Source organism: Anomaloglossus baeobatrachus, chromosome 9 (assembly GCF_048569485.1).
Source record: "Anomaloglossus baeobatrachus isolate aAnoBae1 chromosome 9, aAnoBae1.hap1, whole genome shotgun sequence".
NCBI lineage: Eukaryota > Metazoa > Chordata > Amphibia > Anura > Aromobatidae > Anomaloglossus > Anomaloglossus baeobatrachus.
Window position 1 is genome coordinate 112,434,628 of NC_134361.1, and position 16,965 is coordinate 112,451,592.

The window sequence follows — 16,965 nt, forward strand, 5'->3', positions numbered from 1 at the left end:
CGGGGCCGTGCCGGTGACAGGTCACCACTGTACACACTACGGGGCCGTGCCGGTGACAGGTCCGGGCTGTACACACTACGGGGCCGTGCCGGTGACAGGTCACCACTGTACACACTACAGGGCCGTGCCGGTGACAGGTCACCACTGTACACACTACAGGGCCGTGCCGGTGACAGGTCCGGGCTGTACACACTACAGGGCCTTGCCGGTTACACACAGTAGATGACCGGCCGCACACGAAGGCTCTGTGCCGGTGACAGGTCCGGCCCGTGCACACTCCGGGGCTGTCCCGGAGACTCAGTAGGTGCGCGGCCGCACACTCCTCTCCACATCACTCCGTACCCTCCGGAGCGGCCATTCATTCCCCGCTCCGGCCGCGCTCGCCTCCCCCGGCCCGCACTTACTATGGGTCATTGGTGAAGCGAGGCGTGCGGGGCGGCTGGTACCCGTACAGATGGCAATACAGAACATCGAAGCAGAAGCAGCACATCTCGGCCGAAACCACCATCTTCCGGGATCCGGGGCTTAAACTGGAGCCACAGCCCGGAGAGAGAGTCCCGCAGCCCGGTGATAGGCTATTACCACAAGCCAGGCCGTTCACCCGGCTGCTTCCACCAGGTCCGCTCCCGGAGCCTCCCAGGCCCAGCTCCGCCCCGCGGCACTGGCTCTCCCCGCTGCAGTGCGGGCCTCCGGGACCCCCTGAGCCAGACGGCGGAGAGCTGGACAGTTTCTGCTTCTTCACCCCGCAGCAGCCCGCCGCCATCTTGGAACAGTCTCCCACGCACCGCTTCCGACCCATGCTCCGGGCGTCCTCCTCCTCCTGTGCGTGGTGACGTCGGAACGCCCGGCCTTCGTAACTCCGCCCACTGCTGTCAGTCACACGAATCGTAGCTCCACCCACTTGTTTTATAAGTTCTTGATTGGCCGGACGGAGGAAGCGTCTGTGTGGCCCCGCCTCCTGCAGCTGGATGATTGACAGTCGTGAAGCCCCTGCAGAGGGAGACAGAAGGGAGGAGGGTGAGTGGAAACAGCTGACAGAGACAACACACGGGGCGGGGGCGCAGCGCTCCCTGTCAGGGGGCTCCATTACATTCAATCATTTCTGGAAGAGGACGCGAACATGCAAAGCTTTGTCTGCCAGGGGAACTACAAGTCCAAGAAATAGACTGACGGCACATTCTACCTTTCTAATGTGAACAGGTGCAAACTGAACATGGAGCATAGTAACAAAAAGGAGACCGTTGCACCCTGTAGTGCTAAGATGTGTGGAACAATGAATATAGTCATGCACAGATTGAGATACTTAGTACACACAAAAATGGCCAGTTTTACGTGAGCCCAACAACCAGCGGCAAGGTGACATCGTTTTGTTGGGTCCCTATCAAACTAATGCCTCTCTTTGGGTTAAGAAAAACCCTCCAATTTATGAGTGTACAGGAACCTGCACATAAAACTGGCCTTTATTGTCTGCTAAGTATCTCAATTTTTCCATGTTCCTGTACACCCATAATTTGGAGGTTTTTTAACCCAAAGAGAGGCATTAGAGTAGGCAGAGACCCAACAAAAAGAGGTCACCTTGCCATTGGCTGTTGGGCTCACATAAAACTGGCCATTTTTGTGCTAAGTATCTCAATTTTTACGTTTTTCATGCAATAATGCATGTCATTATTCCCATATTCATTGTTCACATCTTAGTAGTGCAGAGTGCAACTGTCTCCTTTATAGAACTACAAGTCGAAGCATGACCCCGGTTCTGACCACATGGAGCCTTATAGTCAAATCCTTTGTTGTATTCGCTAAGATTTTTTTGCAACATATTGTTCAGAATGGCAGATGCAGTTCGTGAATATTGCGAAAAATAAAAAAAAATTGCTCTTTATTTCTGTCTGTAACCCTTGCTATATGACTTTTCAGCTCAAAAAGTCACAAGTGTTGCTAAAATAATGCAAATATCAAAGTTTCAGACGTACATAAAATCACCCGGCGGGAGGGGGGGGGGATTGGAGAACATTTGCACCAAACCTTTTTGTCTTTTTAATAATTCACAATTGATGATTTAGCCCAAAACCCGCCCAAAATCGGGAACGGAAAACAGGTGAACGCATAGAAAACACACTTAAAAAAGGCACAAATTAAAAGGAACATAAGGAGTAAATGGGGGAAAAAAGGTGAAAAATACCAAAAACTAGAGGAAAAAGGTGCAAATCATGTAATGAAATGATGACTGGCCCAGTAGATTTATACAGTGTAAGAAGCCCTGTTCCCATCTTATAAGGTGATGGCGTGTTGCCAGGGAGGGTCACTGCGGATCATCATGGAGGACCCCACCTCCATCCCCCACAGAAAATCACCCTGATATTACACTGTGCTCACTGAGGGCCCAACTGGTGCAAAACTGCTACAAAAATGCACCAGTTGCCATCAGGTTCTTTCACCCATTCTCTGCCAGGTGCTGGTCAGATGGGAACGATCCCAATACACATAATTGGTGGTTTCGTTAAACAGCAGATGGAGACAATACAGTGCTGAACCTGTGTGCAGGGGCCCAGGGTTGGTCAGGAGTCCAAGGTTGGTTAGGATCCCAGGGTTGGTTAGGATCCCAGGGTTGGTTAGGAGCCCAAGGTTGCTAAGGAGCCCAAGGTTGGTTAGCATCCCAGGGTTGGTTAGGAGCCCAAGGTTGGTTAGGATCCCAGGGTTGGTTAGGAGCCCAAGGTTGGTTAGGATCCCAGGGTTGGTTAGGAGCCCAAGGTTGGTTAGCATCCTAGGGTTGGTTAGGAGCCCAAGGTTGGTTAGCATCCCAGGGTTGGTTAGGAGCCCAAGGTTGGTTAGGAGCCCACGGTTGGTTAGGAGCCCACGGTTGGTTAGCATCCCAGGGTTGGTTAGCATCCCAGGGTTGGTTAGCATCCCGGGGTTGGTTAGCATGCTGGGGTTGGTTAGCATCCCGGGGTTGGTTAGCATCCCGGGGTTGGTTAGCATCCCGGGGTTGGTTAGCATCCCGGGGTTGGTTAGCATCCCGGGGTTGGTTAGCATCCCGGGGTTGGTTAGCATCCCGGGGTTGGTTAGCATCCCGGGGTTGGTTAGCATCCCGGGGTTGGTTAGCATCCCGGGGTTGGTTAGCATCCCGGGGTTGGTTAGCATCCCGGGGTTGGTTAGCATCCTGGGGTTGGTTAGCATCCCGGGGTTGGTTAGCATCCCGGGGTTGGTTAGCATCCCGGGGTTGGTTAGGAGCCCAAGGTTGGTTAGGAGCCCAAGGTTGGTCAGGGGTCTAGGGGTTGGTCAGGAGCCCAAGGTTGGTTAGGATCCCAGGGGCTAAAGGTTTGTCAGCTGTCTCGGGTGCCAGTGACCGGCTGGTAGAGCTGAAATCCCACCAAAATGTATATGACAATTTTTTTTAAAAAAAAAAGTCAACACCCCTATTGTGGGTACGTTGTGAGGGTACGTGCACACTGTGCACCCGATTCATCAAAGCTTTTACACTAGTATTCTGGCAAAAAAACCTTGGAAATGTTGCAGAATTTTAGTGCAACTTGAGGCTGTGCTAACATTTTGCCATTTCTGCCATATTTTCGCCCAGTTCCAACAAAGTGGATGAAGCTGGTGCAGAACAGTGGCGTGGTGATCACTGCTCATGAAATTCACGACGAGCGGCGATGATCGCTTTACTACAAATGTTACTTCTGCAAGGACTGGAGTTGGATTTGTGGCGAGACACACACAGGTGTACTCCACTCGATTCAGGAGGCGGTCTATACCTCTTCATGAATTGGGGGGATCTAACTGCAGCACACCCCGCATCAAGCCTGGAACTGCCCTGAAAAAGAGCTAAAATATGCCATAAAGAATGGACAGCATGAATGCGCAGCAATTTCAGAATGATCTGCTGTGCGTATAGTCTGTCATAACTTCTTTTATCTGCTTCAGCCTTCGAAAACAGTGAAAACGCTAAAGTGACCTGACCATTCTTCTGGTGGCTTTTGGTTGGAATCGCTACTATGTTACACGTGGAATGCAAAAAAGAAAAAACAAGGCAAACAGCATCCAAAAGACATCAGAAAAGATTATTCACAGCAAACACTGCATTTTCATGGAGTACCTTTTGCTTTAAAACCAAGGGAGGTACGCTGGTGTCTAAAAGACGCCATGTGCACAATGCCGTGCCACCATTGCAGACCACATGACCACTATGGGACCCATGAGTCGGGGGGGGGGGGGCAATGCTAACGCTGGGCCCCTGCCTGGCACCGCACTTTCAACTCTTCATTCTCCCTCTGTGCTGAGAAGTGCAAAGCTGCAGAACACACGACACTGCAGAGACCGCAGGGGGGGGGGGGGGGGCATAAGCATTTTTTTTTCTAAATCAGTGAGTACACTGGTGGCCAATGGCAATAATACTATAAGGAGGACAAAGGGGGTGCATTATAATATATGAATGACTATGGGGGTATATTACACTATTTAGAGGACTATGAGGGTGCATCATAATATCTGGAGGGAATTATAATATATGGAGGACTATGGGGGTGCATTATACTATTTGGAAGGCTATGGAGGTGCATAATAATTTATGGAGGGCTAGGGGGGTACATTGTAATAAATGGAGGACTATTGGTATGCATTATTAAATATGGAAGTCTATGAGGGTACATTATATTATCTGGAGGACTTTTGGGGTTGTATTGCACTATTTGGAAAATTATGGGAGTTCATTTTCATATATAGAAGACTATGGATGGTATAGTATAATATATGGAAGACTATAGGGTGCTATATACGATATGGTGGGTGCATTATAATTTATGGATGACTATGGGGGGTGCATTATAATATATGTAGGGCTAAGGCGAGGAGGATTATAATATATGGAGAACTAAGGGATGCATTTATAATACTATATGGAAAACAATGTGGGGCCCTTTATCCTACAGTATATGGAAGACTATGTGTGGCACATTATACTATATGGAGGACTATATAGGTCCAATTAAACTACATGGAAGACTATGTGGGGTTGATTATAATATTTGGGGGACTGCGTGGGGGCCATTATAATATTTGGAGGACTATGAGGGAGCATTTTTTTTTTATTGAGGGCTATTTTGGGGCTATTATACTGTATGTAAGAAACTATAGAGTGTGATGGATTGTTTGGGGACCATCACACTGTGCGGAGGGCTGTATTGGGGGCTATTATACAGTTTGAAGAGAGGTGTGGTGGCCATAATACTGTATGTAATAAAATTATACTGCATGAAGGGCTGTGGGAGGAGGGGGTCACAGTGGGGGATCATACTGTGTTGGGGTCCCCATACTTTGCCAGGGCAGTGGAGGGGGGGGGGGGTTCAGTAGGGTCATCATACAGTGCGTGGAGGGTTCTGGAGGAAGCATACAGAATTTGTGGGGCTATTTTATTGCTATCATACTTTATGGGTGCAATGAAAGGGGAATCTAGGGGCTTCATTAGGAGGAAAAATGACTGTAAGGGGTGTAAAGATGTGAGATTTTATTTTTTTTTTATGGGGGGGAGGAGTAGAACTTCTGCTATGGGGCCTCCTGATGTCTATGTACGCCCCTGCATGTGCACATACCCTTTTTCCTAAGTGCACGACTTTCTAGCCTCCTGGCTTCCTACTTGCCCTGTGCGATGCCCTCCTGATTGATGTTTGGGTAGCTGCATGGTTGAGCTGCTGACTCTGCAGCATCACTGAAGTGCAGGGGCACTGGGCTTTACTGTATTTACCAACTTCAGTGCAGCGCTTACAAGCTCTAAAGCAATGTGCTCCTTGCCTAGAAGCCCGACCACCTCTTATAGACTGCAGAGGTGGTTGGTAACCTAGACAATGAATAGTAAAAACTATAGAATGAAAACCCCCTTTATTCTTGAGAATAGAGAGGATATTTGATAACAGCAAAGTTGTTGGTTTCTACCAGCACATTGCAATTAAACCATTATTTTGTGTGGAGACAACCCCTTTAATGTTACCGATGTTAAGAACAGAATTACTGTTGGCACACATGGCTAATAATTATTTTAGAAGTGATCTATAAAGGGGTCTTATGTGTGATATGACATAAAGTGTACATCTGCAGTTTCAAGTGCGGACCCTTTTTTCCTTATCAAGAAGCATTATACCTAATCAAGCAAAATATAAAACCGTATATTATCATAATTATTATTATGACTGTATTCCATTATGTATAAATAATACTAAAAATGTACTCTAATATTTAAAGCACTACGCCAGGAGAGGGTTTTCAGCGCTGGAGTGGTGCTTTAAATTTAAGTCCCCTGCCCCCGACCTTATACTCACCACCCTCCGGCATTTTCATCCTTTTTCAATGCCGCTTTGGTCCCCTGCCACCATCTTGTACCCATAACTTCTGACTGGTCGGAAGTCAGAAGTTACGTCACAAGCTCCCAATACAAATCTATGACAGCAAGCATAAGGCCCTCATAGACTTTTATTGAGTTGTGATCTCCAGCTCCATGAAACACTGGAACTGGCAGCAGATCACAAATCACTGGATACGGATAAGGCTGCACATCAAACTTAGATAATAGTATAATGCCTCAAGCATATGGACAAATATTGGAATATACAATGAAAAATGCTACTTGCTAATTTGAACATGTGAATAATGAATTGCATACCTGCCATGAATATTAGGAAAAAGGAGATATTTAGCAATCGCATTGATCAATGTAACTGAGCCCCAAGGCCTCGTCAAGGCATATCTCTATATTGGGGTCCCTAGCTCTGTGACCCTAACTGTGTGTCATCTCATTGCAATTAAAAACTGCTATGGGTGGAGAGGGGTAACTAAGGACTTTCTTATATAGGAGATGGAAAAAACATGGCCGAAAGGGGCGGAGCTGTGTTCACATTCAGAAAAAAAAAACTACATATAACTGAATAGGATAACTGAAGTGAGCACTAATATATATATTATGAGTGCAAGCCAAAAATTACATACTATATACGGATAAGGCTGCACATCAAACTTAGATAATAGTATAATGCCTCAAGCATATGGACAAATATTGGAATATACAATGAAAAATGCTACTTGCTAATTTGAACATGTGAATAATGAATTGCATACCTGCCATGAATATTAGGAAAAAGGAGATATTTAGCAATCGCATTGATCAATGTAACTGAGCCCCAAGGCCTCGTCAAGGCATATCTCTATATTGGGGTCCCTAGCTCTGTGACCCTAACTGTGTGTCATCTCATTGCAATTAAAAACTGCTATGGGTGGAGAGGGGTAACTAAGGACTTTCTTATATAGGAGATGGAAAAAACATGGCCGAAAGGGGCGGAGCTGTGTTCACATTCAGAAAAAAAAAAAAAAAAAAAAAAAAAAAAACTACATATAACTGAATAGGATAACTGAAGTGAGCACTAATATATATATTATATATATTTTTATATATATTATATATAGTATATATAGTATATAGTATGTAATTTTTGGCTTGCACTCATAATATATATATTAGTGCTCACTTCAGTTATCCTATTCAGTTATATGTATTTTTTTTTTTTTCTGAATGTGAACACAGCTCCGCCCCTTTCGGCCATGTTTTTTCCATCTCCTATATAAGAAAGTCCTTAGTTACCCCTCTCCACCCATAGCAGTTTTTAATTGCAATGAGATGACACACAGTTAGGGTCACAGAGCTAGGGACCCCAATATAGAGATATGCCTTGACGAGGCCTTGGGGCTCAGTTACATTGATCAATGCGATTGCTAAATATCTCCTTTTTCCTAATATTCATGGCAGGTATGCAATTCATTATTCACATGTTCAAATTAGCAAGTAGCATTTTTCATTGTATATTCCAATATTTGTCCATATGCTTGAGGCATTATACTATTATCTAAGTTTGATGTGCAGCCTTATCCGTATATAGTATGTAATTTTTGGCTTGCACTCATAATATATATATTAGTGCTCACTTCAGTTATCCTATTCAGTTATATGTAGTTTTTTTTTCTGAATGTGAACACAGCTCCGCCCCTTTCGGCCATGTTTTTTCCATCTCCTATATAAGAAAGTCCTTAGTTACCCCTCTCCACCCATAGCAGTTTTTAATTGCAATGAGATGACACACAGTTAGGGTCACAGAGCTAGGGACCCCAATATAGAGATATGCCTTGACGAGGCCTTGGGGCTCAGTTACATTGATCAATGCGATTGCTAAATATCTCCTTTTTCCTAATATTCATGGCAGGTATGCAATTCATTATTCACATGTTCAAATTAGCAAGTAGCATTTTTCATTGTATATTCCAATATTTGTCCATATGCTTGAGGCATTATACTATTATCTAAGTTTGATGTGCAGCCTTATCCGTATATAGTATGTAATTTTTGGCTTGCACTCATAATATATATATTAGTGCTCACTTCAGTTATCCTATTCAGTTATATGTAGTTTTTTTTTTTTCTGAATGTGAACACAGCTCCGCCCCTTTCGGCCATGTTTTTTCCATCTCCTATATAAGAAAGTCCTTAGTTACCCCTCTCCACCCATAGCAGTTTTTAATTGCAATGAGATGACACACAGTTAGGGTCACAGAGCTAGGGACCCCAATATAGAGATATGCCTTGACGAGGCCTTGGGGCTCAGTTACATTGATCAATGCGATTGCTAAATATCTCCTTTTTCCTAATATTCATGGCAGGTATGCAATTCATTATTCACATGTTCAAATTAGCAAGTAGCATTTTTCATTGTATATTCCAATATTTGTCCATATGCTTGAGGCATTATACTATTATCTAAGTTTGATGTGCAGCCTTATCCGTATATAGTATGTAATTTTTGGCTTGCACTCATAATATATATATTAGTGCTCACTTCAGTTATCCTATTCAGTTATATGTAGTTTTTTTTTTCTTTCTGAATGTGAACACAGCTCCGCCCCTTTCGGCCATGTTTTTTCCATCTCCTATATAAGAAAGTCCTTAGTTACCCCTCTCCACCCATAGCAGTTTTTAATTGCAATGAGATGACACACAGTTAGGGTCACAGAGCTAGGGACCCCAATATAGAGATATGCCTTGACGAGGCCTTGGGGCTCAGTTACATTGATCAATGCGATTGCTAAATATCTCCTTTTTCCTAATATTCATGGCAGGTATGCAATTCATTATTCACATGTTCAAATTAGCAAGTAGCATTTTTCATTGTATATTCCAATATTTGTCCATATGCTTGAGGCATTATACTATTATCTAAGTTTGATGTGCAGCCTTATCCGTATATAGTATGTAATTTTTGGCTTGCACTCATAATATATATATTAGTGCTCACTTCAGTTATCCTATTCAGTCACAAATCACTGGAGGCTGACTGGAGCGATACTAGAAACAGATGAAGACGGAAACGACAGATGAGTATATGACAGGGGGATTACATTTAAAGCACCGCCCCAGCAGGGAAATATACAAAAAAAAACACGCTGGAGTGATGCTTTAAAGGGAATCTCTCAGTAAATTTTTGCTATGTAATATGAGAGCAACATAATGTAGCAGCTGTGAGCCCGATGTGTCGCTTATTAAGCTGAGTGCTGCTGTTTTAATCAGTGTTTTATCAGCAGGAGATTATCACTACAGGACTAGATGACTCCTGTATCCTAGTCAACTGCTCTGTACAACCCCCACCTCACCACTGATTAACAGCTTTCTGCCTATGCACAATGTACACAAAAGCTGCCAGTCAGTGCTGTGGGCGGGGTTATACAGAGTTCAGCATTCTGAGCACTGCTAAATCTGCAGCAGAGAAACCACTGATTGTATCAACATGACAGCAAACAGACGAATTAATGGCACATCGCTGGCATCATGATCTTTGCCTCTAAATCATTCTGCTCTCAGATTACATAGCAAAAACTTGGAGACAGATTCTGTTTAACAACATATGTTTGCACATAATCCATACACTTTGCTTATAAACATGCAGTTTGCCGATTTGAAAGGAAAAAGTATAGTGCTAAGTATCCATCAGCTCTTATTACCATCTGCATAGCTACACTTCTTACATTGTAATGGATATGGATTAGCACTGGACATTTCTACCTTTGTTGGACATACTAATCCAAACACAAAGAGAATTTGGGCCGTTTCACACTGAATTCCCAGTTATTCATTTTCAAGACAATGGTCTGAAATGATCATTTACATACGGTGAAGTTTTCCAAGAATGTGGATACTTACTGCATTCTCAGAAAAAAAAACAAGAAAAATAAAACCTAAAAACTAAAGTAAAAACTAAAAAAACAACAAAAACACATTATCTCTTATTGACACTACAAAAAGAAGGAAAAGTATGAAGAGGACACTATATTTTTTCACATCATATCTAAAGTGAGATCCTGGATGGCAATTGTGTTACTTCAGAAGATCAATGTAGTTTCAGATATTATCCATTATAAATATTTCCAACATTTAAAGCACCACTCCGGCTTTTCTTTTTAAATTTTATTTCACCACAGGAGTGATCTAACTAATGCATGTTCCCTGCCCCTAGTCATATACTTACCAGCTCTTCCTGGTGCCGCTTCAATTCTGTTTTGCTATCTTGTGACTGCAGCTCCTGACCGACCAAAAGTCAATGCTAAAGGTCACAAGCTCTCTGTATAATTCTATGGGAGCCTCATTCTGGCTCTCATAGACTTACATTGAAAAGTGACATGCTATTCTAAATTACTGCTGTGACAGACTACTACTAGGTGTCACCAGAAGTAACTAGTGACGGGATAAGTCAAACAAACCTGAGGTCAGGAGCCAGGAGGTTACGCATGAAATACAGTTGTCGCGGGCAAGGAGGGCGCTGTGCTCACCCACTGCTCGGGTCCGGCTGCTGCTGCTGCTGCTTGCTCGGTCGGGGGCTCGAGCAGTGGGCCAGATCCCGGGGACTCGAGCGGCGCCCCTCGTCCGTGAGTGAAAGGGGTGGTTTGGTTTAGGGATATTGTCCGTGACGCCACCCACGGTTTGTGGTGAGGTTGGGACACCACCGCTGCTCTGTACGGGGATCCCGGGAGCGTTGACAGGGAGCAGCTGAGATGTTTTCTCCCCTCCGTGGGTAGGGGGGTTTTGGTGGTCCCGGGGCCCGGTGGTGGAGGTCGGAAGGTGGGTTGCGGGACCTGGCCAGGTGCAGGGTCGTCGGGCAGCGCAGTGCCAGACGGCACGGTGGTACTTACTCAGCCAGTAACGCACACGGAGTCTCTGGATGGACGAGTCCCACAGACGGCTGCGGCAGTCACTCCCGGTAGGTTGGCGGTAACTGTCTCTCCCTGCACCGGTGTTCTGTTCTCGGCCCCAATGGCTTCCCACTGATAGCCCGCTCCCCAGCGGTATGTTGGCTAAGGGAGCCCTTCCTTTGCCCGCAGGCTCTGGCCCTGGGAGCTCTAGCTCTGGCGGTAGCTTTATCTCCCTCACGGTTTGGACGGTTGCCTTCAGTCGGGTCTTTACTGCTGGGAAACCCCGGAGGTTCCCGTCGCTGATGGATTTGACCGGTTTAACGGTGACTCCAAGCCTGGTCGGGGGCCTTAGGCCCTGCCGAATGGTGCTGGCGTCTCTTCGCTCCCCGGTTCGGTACCGGCGGGCCACCGCTCGACCCCGGTCCTACGGTTCCGCGTCGATCGGCCTCGCCTGCAGACGGTCACCACCGTCTGCCAACTTTGCTCTCAGGTGCCCGGGCCACGTACCCGGACACGGTCAGCCTGCTCCAGCTCCTCAACTCCTACTTTCCTGACTCTCACTCTGTACACTCCAAACTGTTCTCCCTTCCTTTTCCCGCCTCCAGGACTGTGAACTCCTCGGTGGGAGGAGCCAACCGCCTGGCTCCGCCCCACCTGGTGTGGACATCAGCCCCTGGAGGGAGGCAACAAGGATTTGTGTCTGACCTTGATGTTCCTAACCGGGGTGTAGGGTGTGTTGTTGCAGTACCTGTGACGTCCTGGCTTGCCCAGGGCGCCACACAGGGATGAAGCAAAGCCGAGGTCAGAGCACAAGCCAGAGGTCAGAAGCCAAGAAGTCACGTAAGGTACACAGGGAGAAAAATGAGCCGGGGTCAGGGAAGGAGCCAGAGGTCAAAAGCCAGTAAATCACGTAAAGTACACTGGGGAGAAGCGGAGTCGAGGTCAGGGTACAAGCCGGAGGTCAGGAGCTGGGGAACAACATCAGAGTCAGGGACACGGGAGGAGAGGGATAACAATAGGTCCATGATAGGAGGACAAGATCAAAGTACAAACGGGAGCCAGAGCCCTTACTAGAGGCAGGAACTACAACTAGCGGCATTCCTGATGAGATTGCTCCATAATGAAGCAGAGCAATCACCCAGAACGAGGCTTGGAGAGAGGCCTCTCCCAAAACCAGCGCATGAACCAAGGATGGGAAACCACCTGTCCACCGGCGCAAAATACAAAACACCGGCTCTGCTGGAGACCAGAGCACCATGGATCAGAACAATGACAACTGCTCAATGTACGTGTCCGTTTTGGGAAAACGCTTTTACCATAATTATGCTATAGGATGCCATTAAACCTTCCTAATATCCTCTAGCCATTCTTGTTGGGGGCTAAATGTAAGCCTGCCAGTATACAAAATGGGGCAATGATCTCTCTTGGTGTTGCTGGATTGCTAGACTGGGATCACTGAGGCAAGGGAAAACCTGCTGTGCCTATACTTCAGATTGGTTCTTGCTCACTCTCACTAAGAGGGTAATAGAAATACTAAGGTGGAGAGAAATATTATAATTAGGCTACGTTCAATATGCGTGTGATTGTTACCATCTGAGACAAACAAACCAACTTTGTCCTCAGATGACATCCTATTTGCATCTCTTCTTTTCTCCTCTATTTTTTCTATCACTGGAGCAGGTAGACTGAACTCTTTTTTTTTTTTATCCATTGACTCTTAACAATTGATCAGGTAAAGACGGATGAAACTTAGATAGAACTCTGAAGTATAAAGACTTCAATGGCCTAGTCTGTTCCCCACAATGGATGAGATTGGGACAATGACCCATATCTAAACTGATGTGTGTGTGGATCAATGAAACTCTATGGGTCGGTGCGTTGTCTGAGAAAAATAACGGACAACACTAGCACACGTCACACGGATGTCTGAAAGTGGAGGAATTGTGCACATCAACCTGTCTGAGTGCAGATTTTATCCTCCAAATGCCTTGTGGTGAATTAGAATCTGAAAATCTCCCAGACAAAATTATAGGTCTGTAAAAATACTGGATAGCACATGGATGGGATCTGAGAGCTATCTGTGATCAGTGATCACCACTGTAATATGTAGGAGAAGCGTGTCAGGGTGTGATTATTGTGTCACCCCTGAGGCTCTGGTCGCCACAGGGTACTGCGCCCCAATCAGGGTGCGGTAGCTATCTCAGGTAAGGAGGGGGTTAATTACCGGTGTTCCTCATTCACACATTACACACAGCTTAGGAACCTTCACACAGAGTGGGTTGACTCAGGGTAGGCAGGGGGGTGGCCATACAAACATGGACTTCCCGGTCACTGAAGCCAGCCACCTGGGGGAGGGTTCCACTTGGAGTATAAATAGGCACTACCACACATATCGTGGCCAGTCCGACCCATCAGGATCATAGTTCTGGCAACACATCTCTGGAGAACTTGGACTTCACAGGGCCCAGGAGCTTGGAGCGGGAGCTCAGTCGGGGTACCTAACTGCGGAGGGGGACACCCTAGAAATAGGACTCTCACTCCTTTCTCTCTCTCAAAACACCACTGGTGCCCCCTTTACCAGATCTGGGATTGACTGGAGCCCATCTCGGCAGTGACCAGTGTGACCGGGCTTGCAGCTGCAATTGTGCGTTAACTACACCCTAAACCCGCAGAGACTGTGTTGTGGTTCGTCCTTACCGGCGCCACCGCCCAGCGCTTAGGCGCCAACGCCTATTACTACCCTCATCATCCACCCAAGATTGTGTTCGAGAAAAGCTGTCTATCCGAAATGCATCACTTTTTCCATGAAAAATCAATCACACAGCAAAGAAAATAAGAGTGCCGGTCTTTTTCTTCAGTTTTTATACATGGGATGCCATCCTTAAGGCTGCTTTACACCAGAAGATCTATCGTGCGATAGATCATCGGGATCACGGTTTATGTGACGCACATCCGGCATCGCTTGCGATGCCGGCCTGTGTGACACCTCCTAGCGACGCAGTATCGCTCACAAATCATGAGTCGTGTACTGCTCGTTACGTTTCATAATATTGTTTAATTTAATTGTTCATCGTTCCCGGGGTAGCACACGCCGCTCCGTGTGACACCCCGGGAACGATGAACATCGCTTACCTGCGACCCGCGGCTCTCGCCGGCTATGTGGAAGGAAGGAGGTGGGCAGGATGTTTACGTCCCGCTCATCTCCGCCCCTCCGCTTCTATTGGCCGGCGGCCGTGTGACGTCGCTGTGACGCCAAACGTCCCTCCCACTCCAGGAAGTGGACGTTCGCCACCCACAGCGAGGTCGGACGGGAGGTAAGTACGTGTGACGGGGGGTTGCTGACTTTGTGCGCCACGGGCAGCGATTTTCCCGTGACGCAAAAAGGACGGGGGCGGGTACGATCGATTGTGAAATTGCACAATCGGTCGTACCGTGTAAAGCAGCCTTTAGACTCGAGCACCTAATTCTACTGAGTGCTACCTGGAATCGTATTTGGTATATTTCCTATAAAGGGAACCGGTCAGGTCCCATATGCCCTCTAACCTAGCAGCAGGGACACGTGGGCCAAAAATCTCTGACTAACCATCCCTGTCTAATAATATTGTGTAAAAGCAATGTTTAAAAACAGGATTTATAAGTTACGTTTTCCCTATGGTAATTAGGGCTGTGACTAGTTAAAAGGGCATTGTTTTTCCCAGAGTAGTCTGCCTTCTTTGTGTGTTATCACGCCCCTGTGAGTGTAATAACATGATTTCCATGAGCTGACGTCACTACCAGCTCTTGGAAATCTCGCGCATGCGTGTGTCTCATTCCTGCGGCGTTATTTGGTCTCTGTAGCCTATTGTTTACTTCCTGGCTTCAAAGGCGCACTGCACATGGTTGGAAGTGCAGGAGACTTTGGATCATGTGTTTGCTGTAGGCCTCACTTCTGAAGCCGACAAGCAAACACCCGGCCATAGAGGCCAAACAACGCTGCGAGTATGAGACGCGCGCATGTGCGAGATTTCCATGAGCTGGTGGTGACATCGGTTCATGGAAATCTGAGTGTTGGTTCTTACTTGAACCGAAAATACGGTCTTCTGCACAAGCCCTATGGCAGCTATGGTGTGATATTTTTTTTTTTTTTTGCCACAATCGCTAAAGAAAATGCACTGTTGGCTGTGTCGCGGGTGGAGGGGGACGCGCTCGCCACGCTCGGGTCCGGGGCTTCTACTGCTGCTGCTCGGTGGCTCGAGCGGTGGGCCGGACCCAGGGACTCGAGCAGCGCTCCTCGCCCATGAGTGAAAAGGGATGTTTTTTTTGGGGAGAGAGTTCGTGACGCCACCCACGGGACGTGGTGATGATGGCACCACCGCTGCTGGTGACTGGGATCCCGGGAGAGATGGTAGGGAGCAGCGAGGATGTTGTCCCCTCCGTGGGTAGGGGGTTGGTGATCCCGGGGCCCGGTGGTGTAACGGGGAGGCTGGATGGCTGGGGTGCAGGGACTGCGCGGCGCGGTGCCGGACGGCACTGGTGTACTCACTCAGGCAATTACTGACAGAGTCTCTGGTAAACCAAAACGGCCGGATGGACAGGTCCCGCAGCTGGCTGCAGTGTTGTTGTTGTGCTCTCCCCGGACGGCTGATGGTGGCTGTCTTTCCCTGCACCTTTTAGAATGTTCTGACTCCTGTGGTTGCCCACCGGTAGTCTGCTCCCCGGCGTAAAGGTGCCTTATGAGCCCGTTTTGCCCGCAGGCGCTGGCGCTTGGATCTCTAGCCTGTGGCGGTGGCTGTATATCCTCATGGTGTGGCCTTCTGTCAGGACTTGGTTGTTGGGAAACCCCTGGGGTTCCTGTCACACTCGGATTTGACTATTGACGGCGGCTCCAAACCTGGTCGGGGTCCGATGGCCCTGCCTGTGTGCTTAGCTTCACTCCGCTCCCCGGTTCGGTACCGGCGGGCCAACGCCCGACCCCGGTCCTTACGGCTTCGCAGAGTTCCACCAACTCCTGCAGACAGCCACCACCGTCTGCCAACCTTGCTGTCAGTGCCTGGGCTCCTACCCAGGCACCCGCAGACGTTTCACTCCTCTCACTTCCACCTCCTAAACTCATCTGACACTTTTTCCGCCTCCAGGCCTGTGAACTCCTCGGTGGGTGGGGCCAACCACCTGGCTCCGCCCCACCTGGTGTGGACATCAGACCTTGGAGGGAGGCAACAAGGGTTTTTGATTGACTGTTGTAACTGTCTAGGGGGGGGGGTGTATGTTGGTATGTATGTGACTACCTGGCTAGTCCAGGGCGTCACAGCTGCAGTTTCCAAAAATCATGGCAAAACATTTTTGTTTAACCACAAATGTGGCAAACAAATGCACAATGCCTGAACACAGCTGTAAAGCAAATATGTCAGCACATTCTACCCCCATCCAAGAAAAAAAATGACTCCATGTAAATGTAGGTTTAAGAAAACAAGCAAATCCAGTCTTGTAACTAGTTGTATATCAATATGATAATTTATGTTTCTTTGTTCATTTTTGTTTATTATACAGTTTATCATGTCTTGATCTGACTGGCTCAGTTCTGCTTGTCTGAACTACTTTATATGGTCTTTAGATTTGTGGTGGACATGTAAACACCACAGTCTAATTACACAGCATGGCTAAAGGTACCGTCACACTAAGCAACTTACCAGCGATCCCAACAACGATAGGGATCGCTGGTAAGTTGCTAGGAGGTTGCTGGTGAGCTGTCACACTGCGACGCTCCAGCGATCCCAC

General features: G+C 47.2%; 1 protein-coding gene across 1 annotated transcript in view; it reads right to left on the reverse strand.

Moving 5' to 3' along the window:
* AMMECR1 (AMMECR nuclear protein 1) overlaps positions 1 to 16,965 on the reverse strand; it is a 248,158-nt gene that overhangs the window by 82,527 nt on the left and 148,666 nt on the right. Inside the window, exon 2 of the mRNA XM_075323940.1 lies at positions 405 to 990. Within this exon, the coding sequence (XP_075180055.1) occupies positions 405 to 799 (395 nt within the window). The 5' untranslated portion in view covers positions 800 to 990. The remainder of the gene's footprint in view (positions 1 to 404; positions 991 to 16,965) is intronic.